This window comes from Palaemon carinicauda, chromosome 2, assembly GCF_036898095.1.
Source record: "Palaemon carinicauda isolate YSFRI2023 chromosome 2, ASM3689809v2, whole genome shotgun sequence".
In the NCBI taxonomy this organism is placed as follows: Eukaryota; Metazoa; Arthropoda; class Malacostraca; order Decapoda; family Palaemonidae; genus Palaemon; species Palaemon carinicauda.
Window position 1 is genome coordinate 42,524,268 of NC_090726.1, and position 13,846 is coordinate 42,538,113.

Genomic DNA, 13,846 nt, shown 5'->3' on the forward strand with positions numbered 1-13,846 from the left:
TGAATGCGATATGTATCGCTTCGAGCAGGTGTGTAGTCATTAACATTACCTTTGTAGACAATAGAACTCGTTAAAAATGTTTACATTAAAGCTAAATGTTCGCTTTTGAATGTTTGATAAACACGTTGACAAAGTGGGAGCGTGTTCTCTTTGGTGTGTTTGTTTGTGCGTTATAGCTTGTGTGTGTGTGTTTGTTATTTGGTTTGATTTCTTATTATAAGGTTTATCAGTCCAATGAGTCTAGTTCGATTCTTATAAAGGTGGGATTCTGGTTTCAAATTTCAATTGATTTATTATTCAAAGGAGGTTTATCAGTCCAATGAGTCTAGCTTGATTCTTATAAAGGTAGGCTTCTGGTTCAAATTTCAATTGATTTATTATTAAAAGGAGGTTTATCAGTCCAATGAGTCTAGCTTGATTCTTATAAAGGTGGGCTTCTGGTTTCAAATTTCAATTGATTTATTATTAAAAGGAGGTTTATCAGTCCAATGAGTCTAGCTTGATTCTTATAAAAGGTGGGATTCTGGTTTAAAATTTCAATTGATTTATTATTAAAAGGAGGTTTATCAGTCCAATGAGTCTAGCTTGATTCTTATAAAAGGTGGGATTCTGGTTTCAACTTTCTATTGGTTTAATATTAAAAGAAGGTTTATCAGTCCAATGAGTCTAGCTTAATTCTTATAAAGGTGGGATTCTGGTTTCAACTTTCAATTGATTTATTATTAAAGAAGGTTTATCAGTCCAATGAGTCTAGCTTAATTCTTATAAAGGTGGGATTCTGGTTTCAACTTTCTATTGGTTTAATATTAAAAGAAGGTTTATCAGTCCAATGAGTCTAGCTTAATTCTTATAAAGGTGGGATTCTGGTTTCAACTTTCAATTGATTTATTATTAAAAGAAGGTTTATCAGTCCAATGAGTCTAGCTTAATTCTTATAAAGGTGGGATTCTGGTTTCAACTTTCTATTGGTTTAATATTAAAAGAAGGTTTATCAGTCCAATGAGTCTAGCTTAATTCTTATAAAGGTGGGATTCTGTTTAAAATTTCAATTGATTTATTATTAAAAGAAGGTTTATCAGTCCAATGAGTCTAGCTTGATTCTTATAAAAGGTGGGATTCTGGTTTCAACTTTCTATTGGTTTAATATTAAAAGAAGGTTTATCAGTCCAATGAGTCTAGCTTAATTCTTATAAAGGTGGGATTCTGGTTCAACTTTCAATTGATTTATTATTAAAAGAAGGTTTATCAGTCCAATGAGTCTAGCTTAATTCTTATAAAGGTGGGATTCTGGTTTCAACTTTCTATTGGTTTATATTAAAAGAAGGTTTATCAGTCCAATGAGTCTAGCTTAATTCTTATAAAGTGGGATTCTGGTTTCAACTTTCAATTGATTTATTATTAAAAGAAGGTTTATCAGTCCATTGAGTCTAGCTTGATTCTTATAAAAGGTGGGATTCTGGTTTAAATTTCAATTGATTTATTATTAAAAGGAGGTTTATCAGTCCAATGAGTCTAGCTTAATTCTTATAAAGGTGGGATTCTGGTTTCAACTTTCTATTGGTTTAATATTAAAAGAAGGTTATCAGTCCAATGAGTCTAGCTTAATTCTTATAAGGTGGGATTCTGGTTTCAACTTTCAATTGATTTATTATTAAAAGAGGTTTATCAGTCCAATGAGTCTAGCTTGATTCTTATAAAAGGTGGGATTCTGGTTTAAATTTCAATTGATTTATTATTAAAAGGAGGTTTATCAGTCCAATGAGTCTAGCTTAATTCTTATAAAGGTGGGATTCTGGTTTCAACTTTCTATTGGTTTAATATTAAAAGAAGGTTTATCAGTCCAATGAGTCTAGCTTAATTCTTATAAAGGTGGGATTCTGGTTTCAACTTTCAATTGATTTATTATTAAAAGAAGGTTTATCAGTCCAATGAGTCTAGCTTGATTCTTATAAAAGGTGGGATTCTGGTTTAAATTTCAATTGATTTATTATTAAAAGGAGGTTTATCAGTCCAATGAGTCTAGCTTAATTCTTATAAAGGTGGGATTCTGGTTTCAACTTTCTATTGGTTTAATATTAAAAGAAGGTTTATCAGTCCAATGAGTCTAGCTTAATTCTTATAAGGTGGGATTCTGGTTTCAACTTTCAATTGATTTATTATTAAAAGAAGGTTTATGAGTCCAATGAGTCTAGCTTAATCCTTATAAAAGGTGGGATTCTGGTTTAAATTTCAATTGATTTATTATTAAAAGGAGGTTTATCAGTCCAATGAGTCTAGCTTAATTCTTATAAAGGTGGGATTCTGGTTTCAACTTTCTATTGGTTTAATATTAAAAGAAGGTTTATCAGTCCAATGAGTCTAGGTTAATTCTTATAAAGGTGGGATTCTGGTTTCAACTTTCAATTGATTTATTATTAAAAGGAGGTTTATCAGTCCAATGAGTCTAGCTTGATTCTTATAAAAGGTGGGATTCTGGTTTAAATTTCAATTGATTTATTATTAAAAGGAGGTTTATCAGTCCAATGAGTCTAGCTTAATTCTTATAAAGGTGGGATTCTGGTTTCAACTTTCTATTGGTTTAATATTAAAAGAAGGTTTATCAGTCCAATGAGTCTAGCTTAATTCTTATAAAGGTGGGATTCTGGTTTCAACTTTCAATTGATTTATTATTAAAAGAAGGTTTATCAGTCCAATGAGTCTAGCTTGATTCTTATAAAAGGTGGGATTCTGGTTTAAATTTCAATTGATTTATTATTAAAAGGAGGTTTATCAGTCCAATGAGTCTAGCTTAATTCTTATAAAGGTGGGATTCTGTATCAACTTTCTATTGGTTTAATATTAAAAGAAGGTTTATCAGTCCAATGAGTCTAGCTTAATTCTTATAAAGGTGGGATTCTGGTTTCAACTTTCAATTGATTTATTATTAAAAGAAGGTTTATGAGTCCAATGAGTCTAGCTTAATCCTTATAAAAGGTGGGATTCTGGTTTAAATTTCAATTGATTTATTATTAAAAGGAGGTTTATCAGTCCAATGAGTCTAGCTTAATTCTTATAAAGGTGGGATTCTGGTTTCAACTTTCAATTGATTTATTATTAAAAGAAGGTTTATCAGTCCAATGAGTCTAGCTTGATTCTTATAAAAGGTGGATTCTGGTTTAAATTTCAATTGATTTATTATTAAAAGGAGGTTTATCAGTCCAATGAGTCTAGCTTGATTCTTATAAAGGTGGGATTCTGGTTTAAATTTCAATTGATTTATTATTAAAAGGAGGTTTATCAGTCCAATGAGTCTAGCTTAATTCTTATAAAGGTGGGATTCTGGTTTCAACTTTCTATTGGTTTAATATTAAAAGAAGGTTTATCAGTCCAATGAGTCTAGCTTAATTCTTATAAAGGTGGGATTCTGGTTTCAACTTTCAATTGATTTATTATTAAAAGAAGGTTTATCAGTCCAATGAGTCTAGCTTAATTCTTATAAAGGTGGATTCTGGTTTCAACTTTCAATTGATTTATTATTAAAAGAAGGTTTATCAGTCCAATGAGTCTAGCTTAATTCTTATAAAGGTGGGATTCAGGTTTCAACTTTCAATTGATTTATTATTAAAAGAAGGTTTATCAGTCCAATGAGTCTAGCTTGATTCTTATAAAAGGTGGGATTCTGGTTTAAATTTCAATTGATTTATTATTAAAAGGAGGTTTATCAGTCCAATGAGTCTAGCTTAATTCTTATAAAGGTGGGATTCTGGTTTCAACTTTCTATTGGTTTAATATTAAAAGAAGGTTTATCAGTCCAATGAGTCTAGCTTAATTCTTATAAAGGTGGGATTCAGGTTTCAACTTCAATTGATTTATTATTAAAAGGAGGTTTATCAGTCCAATGAGTCTAGCTTGATTCTTATAAAAGGTGGGATTCTGGTTTAAATTTCAATTGATTTATTATTAAAAGGAGGTTTATCAGTCCAATGAGTCTAGCTTAATTCTTATAAAGGTGGGATTCTGGTTTCAAATTTCAATTGGTTTATTATTAAAAGGAGGTTTATCAGTCCAATGAGTCTAGCTTGATTTTTATAAAGGTGGGATTCTGGTTTCAACTTTCAATTGATTTATTATTAAAAGAAGGTTTATCAGTCCAATGAGTCTAGCTTGATTCTTATAAAAGGTGGGATTCTGGTTTAAATTTCAATTGATTTATTATTAAAAGGAGGTTTATCAGTCCAATGAGTCTAGCTTAATTCTTATAAAGGTGGGATTCTGGTTTCAACTTTCTATTGGTTTAATATTAAAAGAAGGTTTATCAGTCCAATGAGTCTAGCTTAATTCTTATAAAGGTGGGATTCTGGTTTCAACTTTCAATTGATTTATTATTAAAAGAAGGTTTATCAGTCCAATGAGTCTAGCTTAATTCTTATAAAGGTGGGATTCTGGTTTCAACTTTCAATTGATTTATTATTAAAAGAAGGTTTATCAGTCCAATGAGTCTAGCTTAATTCTTATAAAGGTGGGATTCAGGTTTCAACTTTCAATTGATTTATTATTAAAAGAAGGTTTATCAGTCCAATGAGTCTAGCTTGATTCTTATAAAAGTGGGATTCTGGTTTAAATTTCAATTGATTTATTATTAAAAGGAGGTTTATCAGTCCAATGAGTCTAGCTTAATTCTTATAAAGGTGGGATTCTGGTTTCAACTTCTATTGGTTTAATATAAAGAAGGTTTATCAGTCCAATGAGTCTAGCTTAATTCTTATAAAGGTGGGATTCAGGTTTCAACTTTCAATTGATTTATTATTAAAAGGAGGTTTATCAGTCCAATGAGTCTAGCTTGATTCTTATAAAAGGTGGGATTCTGGTTTAAATTTCAATTGATTTATTATTAAAAGGAGGTTTATCAGTCCAATGAGTCTAGCTTGATTCTTATAAAGGTGGGATTCTGGTTTCAAATTTCAATTGGTTTATTATTAAAAGGAGGTTTATCAGTCCAATGAGTCTAGCTTGATTTTTATAAAGGTGGGATTCTGGTTTCAACTTTCAATTGATTTATTATTAAAAGAAGGTTTATCAGTCCAATGAGTCTAGCTTGATTCTTATAAAAGGTGGGATTCTGGTTTAAATTTCAATTGAATTATTATTAAAAGGAGGTTTATCAGTCCAATGAGTCTAGCTTAATTCTTATAAAGGTGGGATTCTGGTTTAAATTTCAATTGAATTATTATTAAAAGAAGGTTTATCAGTCCAATGAGTCTAGCTTGATTCTTATAAAAGGTGGGATTCTGGTTTAAATTTCAATTGAATTATTATTAAAAGGAGGTTTATCAGTCCAATGAGTCTAGCTTGATTCTTATAAAAGGTGGGATTCTGGTTTAAATTTCAATTGAATTATTATTAAAAGGAGGTTTATCAGTCCAATGAGTCTAGCTTGATTCTTATAAAAGGTGGGATTCTGGTTTAAATTTCAATTGAATTATTATTAAAAGGAGGTTTATCAGTCCAATGAGTCTAGCTTGATTCTTATAAAAGGTGGGATTCTGGTTTAAATTTCAATTGATTTATTATTAAAAGGAAGTTTATCAGTCCAATGAGTCTAGCTTGATTCTTATAAAAGGTGGGATTCTGGTTTAAATTTCAATTGAATTATTATTAAAAGGAGGTTTATCAGTCCAATGAGTCTAGCTTGATTCTTATAAAAGGTGGGATTCTGGTTTAAATTTCAATTGAATTATTATTAAAAGGAGGTTTATCAGTCCAATGAGTCTAGCTTGATTCTTATAAAAGGTGGGATTCTGTTTAAATTTCAATTGAATTATTATTAAAAGGAGGTTTATCAGTCCAATGAGTCTAGCTTGATTCTTATAACAGGTGGGATTCTGGTTTAAATTTCAATTGAATTATTATTAAAAGGAAGTTTATCAGTCCAATGAGTCTAGCTTGATTCTTATAAAAGGTGGGATTCTGGTTTAAATTAATTGATTTATTATTAAAAGGAAGTTTATCAGTCCAATGAGTCTAGCTTAATTCTTATAAAGGTGGGATTCTGGTTTCAACTTTCAATTGATTTATTATTAAAAGGAGGTTTATCAGTCCAATGAGTCTAGCTTGATTCTTATAAAAGGTGGGATTCTGGTTTAAATTTCAATTGATTTATTATTAAAAGGAGGTTTATCAGTCCAATGAGTCTAGCTTAATTCTTATAAAGGTGGGATTCTGGTTTAAATTAATTGATTTATTATTAAAAGGAAGTTTATCAGTCCAATGAGTCTAGCTTAATTCTTATAAAGGTGGGATTCTGGTTTCAACTTTCAATTGATTTATTATTAAAAGGAGGTTTATCAGTCCAATGAGTCTAGCTTGATTCTTATAAAAGGTGGGATTCTGGTTTAAATTAATTGATTTATTATTAAAAGGAAGTTTATCAGTCCAATGAGTCTAGCTTAATTCTTATAAAGGTGGGATTCTGGTTTCAACTTTCAATTGATTTATTATTAAAAGGAGGTTTATCAGTCCAATGAGTCTAGCTTGATTCTTATAAAAGGTGGGATTCTGGTTTAAATTAATTGATTTATTATTAAAAGGAAGTTTATCAGTCCAATGAGTCTAGCTTGATTCTTATAAAAGGTGGGATTCTGGTTTAAATTAATTGATTTATTATTAAAAGGAAGTTTATCAGTCCAATGAGTCTAGCTTGATTCTTATAAAAGGTGGGATTCTGGTTTAAATTAATTGATTTATTATTAAAAGGAAGTTTATCAGTCCAATGAGTCTAGCTTAATTCTTATAAAGGTGGGATTCTGGTTTCAACTTTCAATTGATTTATTATTAAAAGGAGGTTTATCAGTCCAATGAGTCTAGCTTAATTCTTATAAAGGTGGGATTCTGGTTTAAATTTCAATTGATTTATTATTAAAAGGAAGTTTATCAGTCCAATGAGTCTAGCTTGATTCAAATTAAAATTGTTAATTATATAAGGATTTATTTTTTTTTAGATAGATTGATATTTTGTTGAATTTAAATTTATTTTATATAGATTGTTTGGAATTTTAATAACCAAATAAATCTATTTTTAAAACAATCAATATTTATCTTTAAACAAATATATTTCGTAATAATCTTTATATTTAATAATGAATGGATAATGTTTGTAAACAACTACAGAGGCAAGGGTAAGTAATAATACTCTAGCAAGCGGGACAATGCCCTAGAGACTCAGCATCTTGCACCCAAGTTACGACCTGGGATGGCCAGACAATGGCTGCCGATGATTCATATGGTAGATCTATAGGCTCACCCAAATCCTTCATCCGTAGCTCACAAGGATGGTGAGGTTGCAGATACTACATAAAACTGTAGAGTTTGAGCGGGATTCGAACCCCAGTACAGCAGATCGCTAGACATGGACTTTTCCAATATGTGGCCTATTGGAAACGTCCCTGCCTTGCGATCTGCCAGACTGGAGTTCGAATCCCGATCAAGCTTGATAGTTTCTTGTGTGTCTGCAACCTCACCATCCTTTTGAGCTAAGGAAGGGGGTTTGGGAGAGCCTATAGGTCTACCTGCCGAGTCATCAGCAGCCATTGCCTGGCCCTCTCTGGTCATAGCTTGGGTAGAGAGGGGCTTGGGTGCTGATCATGTATATATGGTCAGTCTCTAAGGCATTGTCACTGTTCCTTGCCTCTGCCATTCATGAGTGACCTTAAACCTTGTGAGCTAAGGATGATGGGGTTAGGGGGAGCCTATAGGTCTACCTGCAGTTATCAGCAGCCATTGCCTGGCCCTCCCGGGTCCTATTTTGGATCGAAAGAGGGGCCCTTGGGCACTGATTATATGTATATATGGTCAGTCTCTAGGGCATTATCCCTGTCCCTTGCCTCTGCCATTCATGAGCGGCCTTTAAACCTTTAAATCGCGCTATGGGATCTATATTTATCCCTGGTCTAGTGGGCTGCTTCTATCACGCTTTCTGACTGTACGCAAGAGAAATTTATATTGAGAATTTCTTCCTCTCTTTCTAAGTTAGGGGAACGATTATATTGCACATTCTGACATGCAACATATGCATTCGTCTTCTGTAATCATTATTTTTTTAAGATTCGTCTGCTTTTTAAATAAAAACCTTATTTAAAATGAGATTAGAAATTCGATGCCAAATTTTCCTGGCGGGTTTGACAGCTAGTAGACATGATGAAGACTTGGTTATTTAAATAATTTACCTAAAATAAACAAAATGAACACATTTACATGTACGCAATAATTATCTAAATAACGGGTACATAAAGTTATATAATTCACGTACATGTGTACGTAGACTCATGTGCGCATAATTTAACTGCGGACTTAAAAACGCCACTGCAAGATCTATGGAGCTGTGTACGATAACTTCAAAAAATTTAAAACTTTAAGTGTTTATTTCGATTTAACATTATTCTTTAGGTGATATTAACAGTTTATTTATAGATATACACTTAATATTCACCTGCTGATGTTCAGGGGAAAGTAATAGCCGTCTATGTGAGATTCAAGCAATAAAAATAGCTATTTTATAATAGCCGTTATAGACGCCATAGCTTCGAGTGGAAAAAATGGACGGAAAAAGGCGCATTACAAAGTTAAAAGTGAGAGTATATATATATATATATATATATATATATATATATATATATATATATATAAAAACAAAGACAAACCAACACTCCCCTTACTAAGAAAAACGATGACATAAAAAGTTACGTAAATCAATGGAAGCTTCCCCAAGTATTATCCCCCCTTCCCACCCCTCAGCCCACAGCTCCTCCTTCCCCCCCCTCCTTAGGGGGAGATCATCCATCTCCCCCTCCCCCGGGGGAGATCGTCCATCTCCCCCTCCCCCGGGGGAGATCGTCCATCTCCCCCTCCCCAGGGGGAGATCGTCCATCTCCCCCTCCCCAGGGGGAGATCGTCCATCTCCCCCTCCCCAGGGGGAGATCGTCCATCTCCCCCTCCCCAGGGGGAGATCGTCCATCTCCCCCTCCCCCGGGGGAGATCGTCCGTCAGAGCTGTCTCCAAATAACCTGTTTATTTTGATACACAAAAGCTGACACATATCTTTGCTTTCCAAGACCAAATTGAGACAACCTTAGTTATCATCATTCTCTCTCTCTCTCTCTCTCTCTCTCTCTCTCTCTCTCTCTCTCTCTCTTGGCGATTTGACACTGCGGAGGGGAGCTAGACCACTGGTTCTGTTGAGAGAGAGAGAGAGAGAGAGAGAGAGAGAGAGAGAGAGTTTATCGTGTTTATTATGGCGATCTCGTGCCATAGTTTCTGCTATGAACTCTACTTAACAATGGGACGTCAGAAGAGGAAAGGATTATGCAGTCTGCCTGTCTGTCTGTGTATTTTCTTTAGAAGGACACTCCCAAAATCAAGCCATTGTTCTCTGGTCTTGGATAGTGCCATAGCCTCTGTACCCTGTTCTTCCACGGTCTTGGGTTAGAGTTCTTTTGCTTGAGGGTACACTCGGGCTCACTATTTATCTTATTTTTCTTCCTCTTCTCTTTTTAAAGTTTTTAGTTTATATATGAAAGATTTATTTTAATGTTGCTATTCTTAAAATATTTTGATTGCTAATTACTTCTCATGTAGTTAACTTATTTCCTTTCCTCTCTGGGCTATTTTCCCTGTTGTAGCTCTCGGCCTTTTAGCGTCCTGCATCCTGCTTTTCCAACTAGGGTTGTAGCTTAGCAAATAATAATAATTATGATAATTCATTCGCTTAAAGTTTGAGAGATAAATAAAATTATTATTATTGTTATTATTATTATTATTATTAGTAGTAGTAGTAGTAGTAGTAGTAGTAGTAGTAGTAGTATTACTACTACTACTACTACTACTACTAGCTAAGCTACTCCCTAGTTGGAAAAGTATGATGCTATAAGCCTAAGGACTCCAACATGAAAAAATAGCCCAGTGAGGAAAGTTTGCAAAGGAGGATGCTATAAGCCCAAGGACTGCAACATGAAAAAATAGTCCAGTGAGGAAAGTTTGAGAAGCAGGATGCTATAAGCCCAAGGGCTCCAACAGGGAGAAATATCCCAGTGAGGAAAGGAAATAAGGAAAAATATAAAATAGTGTGCTTGAGTGTACCCCCAAGCAAAAGAACTCTAACCCTTAGACAGTAGAAGATTATGGTACAGAGGCTATGCTACTATCCAAGACTAGAGAACAATGGTTTGATTTTGTAGTGTCCTTCTCCTAGAAGAGCTGCTTACCATATCTAAAGAGTCTCTTCTACCCTCGCCTAGTGGAAAGTAGCCACTGAACGTCTCTGCCTGGTGTTTGCCAGTCGGGGGTTCGAGTCCCGCTTAGACTCGCTAGTGCTACTAGTGTCTGCAACCTTACCATCCTTGTGAGCTAAGGTTGGGGGGTTTGGGGAAGCCTATAAGTCTATCTGCCGAGTCATCACCAGCCACTGCCTGCCCTTCCCTGGTCCTAGCTTGGGTGGAGAGGAGGCTTGGGCGCTGATCATGTAATATATGGTCAATCTCTAGGGCATTGTCCTGATTACTAGGGCAATGTCACTGTCTCTTGTCTCTGCCATTCATAAGAGACTTTTAAACCTTTAAACCTTGAGTGAAGATGAAATGTTAGGTAACCTGTGTTGTCAGGTGTATGAGGACAGAGGGGAATATGTAAATAATAAGCTAGACTGTTCAGTGTGTGTGTGTGTGTGTCGGCAAAGGGAAAATGAAACGTAACCAGAGAGAAGGATCCAATGTAATACTGTCTAGCCAGTCAAAAGACCCCATAACTCTCTAGTGGTAGTATCTCAACGTGTGGCTGGTGCCCTGACCAACCTACTACAATGGTATAGACTATAGAGGCTATGGCACTACCCATGACTAGAGAACAATGGCTTGATTTTTTTTATTCTTTCTCCTAGAAGAGCTACTTACCATAGCTTAAGAGTCTCTTCTACCCCCACCAAGTGGAAAGTAGCCACTGAACAGTTACAGTGCAATAGTTAATCCCTTGAGTGAAGAAGAATTGTTTGCTGAGCTTAGTGTTGTCATGTGTGCGAAGGAAGGAAAGTGTGTAGAGAATAGGCCAAGACATTTTACACATTACTTGTTCCTTTCAGTTTTGCTGTTACGTTTTTTAGCCTTTTTTAAGCAAAACTCGCCACCTTCACAGGTATAAATTGCTGGGGGTTCACGTATAATTCTTTCATTCGCCTGGCACGAAGAAATCTCTTTTCACTTAGTAGCAACAGGTTAGCTTACTCGTTTACGTGAATATATCCCTTTCTCGTAAACTAATTTTTACCTCGGCCAACGAATTTAGAAGGATGTTATGTTTTACCCCCTGTTTATGTGTTTGTGTGTTTGTTTGTGAACAGCTTCCTGCCCAAAATTTTAATCGTAGTGTAATGAAACTTGCAGGGAATAAATTGTATATAAAAAAAACTGGAAATTATTAAATCTTGGAAGGTCAAGGTCAAGGTCAAGGTCACAGTCAAGCAAAATGTCCAATTCACGTAATCATCCTTATGTTTGGACATCGTTATCACAGAGACTTCAAGCTTGGTTCATTTTTGGTTGTATTAAAATCCCCGCCTATTAATACATTTAAGGTCAAAGGTCAAGGTCTAGAAATAAGCTGCCGCAGCGGAGGTCTGCGCTCTACTGAGTGCTCCTCTAATTTGATAAATATGCTTTTACAATTCATACAATTTATAATATTGTATTTACATCGTAAAATATTTATATGAAAAAAAAAATTGTAATTAACCTATTCACTATTGCAACATATTACAATTTATTGTATATACATCATAATATATTTACGATAATACATTTTGTAATAAACATATTCAAAATTACTCCTTTTACTATTCATCGAAATATATTTTAAAAATATAAACACATTAAATGTATTTACCTTTCATTTATTTTCCTTAAAAGACAACGACCAATTTCCCATAAGTATTGCAAATGCATATTCAAATTTGTGTGGATATACAGTATATGTATATGTACTATTGTACGTGACCAGTCAGAAGTGACGGCTGTATAATAATAGATATGCATACGCGCCGATTCAATCCTTCCCATCCCCTCCCCCTTTCCTAACTACAATATGGCAGTTTCGTTAGTTTGTGGAAGATTGTGGTTTCCGACTGTATCTTTCGGGGTACCCTCTCTTACCAGGGTTTGTCTACACCCTCTCCCTCCTTGCCTGATGGACGGGAAGAGACTGAGTAGTCATACATCTGGTTTTATATATATATATATATGTATATATATATATATATATATATGTATATATGTATATATATATATATATATATATGTGTGTGTGTGTATGTATATATACTATATATATATATATATATATATCCTTATACTTTATCCTTATTGTATAGCGGAGATTGTATTCATAATTTTGATTGACTGTTTAAATGTTTGATATTTCCTTTTGTTTTTTATAAAGTAAACTATTTTATCTTTAAATAGATAATATTTTAAGAATATCTCAGACATTTAAGCTATTGTTCATGCTAAATAATACTCAATATTTTCACATATTTTCATAATATATTGGAAATTTTAGCCATAGTCAACCTGCAAAAAATCTATGATTCTTTTTTTTTAATAATTTGTCTTTCTTTTGCCTAAAATAGTTAATTCTGACTGATTTTTTCTCATTTTAGGACTAGAACGTATGGAAAGAAGTCAGGTCAATGGCCATAAATCCCAAAAAAATGTGTTAAACTATAGTTATGAGCAGAACAAGAACTTAACGCAAAGATATGACCCACAGAAGAACAGCAAAGATTGCTGGAGAACAGATATAGCGGGGAGTATTACGCTCACTGAGTGGCCTGTTTACATGATGACCTACGCTTTATGAGTGGCCTTTTGCTCGTTGCCTATGTATCCAACTCTACCCAGCTTTAGACCTCCGTCAGGTAAGGGGATTTGAAATTGATTTATAATAATCTTTTTTTTTTTTTTTTTTAGTTTGATTTTGAAGGTAATTGGAAAATGGAAATACAATCGTTAATGTATTTCCATATTTACTAACCTGAACATGTTTTAGTTGAAATTATTTTTACACATATACACAGTCACAAACACACACACACACACACACACACATATATATATATATATATATACATATATATATATATATATATATGTACATATATACACATGTATATATATACACATGTATATATATATATATATATATAGATATATATATCTATATATATATATATATATATATCTATATATATATATATATATATATTGTATATATTTATTTATATTTATATGCTTTTTATTATTATTATTATTATTATTATTATTAGCTAAGCTACAATCCTAGTTGGAAAAGCAGGCTGTTGTAAGTCCAAAGAAAAAATAGCCCAGTGAGGGAAAAAAAATAAGGAAATAAACTACACTAGAAGTAATGAATGATTAATATAAAATATTTTAAGATCATTAATAACGTTGAAATAGATTTTTCATATAAAAAATATGAAGAGAGTTTTATGTCAGCCTGTTCAACAAAAAACATTCGCTACAATTTTGAACTTTTGAAGTTCCACCGATTCAACTAACTGAGTAGGATTATTCCACAATCTGGTATGAGCTGGAATAAAACTTTTAGAATACTGTGTAGTATTGAACCGGAATACTGTGTGGTATTGAACCGGAATAGTGTGTAGTATTGAACCGGAGTATTGTGTAGTATTGAACTGGAATATTGTGTAATATTGAACCGGAATACAGTGTAGTATTGAACCGGAGTATTGTGTAGTATTGAACCGGAATACTGTGTAGTATTGAACCGGAATACTGTGTAGTATTGA

The 13,846-nt window shown here is 33.3% G+C and overlaps 1 protein-coding gene across 1 annotated transcript in view; it reads left to right on the forward strand.

Annotated features, from left to right (window-relative positions):
- The window catches only part of LOC137624242 (uncharacterized), a 53,504-nt gene that overhangs the window by 17,005 nt on the left and 22,653 nt on the right, over positions 1-13,846 (forward strand). The window contains exon 2 of the mRNA XM_068354753.1: positions 12,677-12,934. Coding sequence (XP_068210854.1) covers positions 12,898-12,934 — 37 coding nt within the window. The 5' untranslated portion in view covers positions 12,677-12,897. The remainder of the gene's footprint in view (positions 1-12,676; positions 12,935-13,846) is intronic.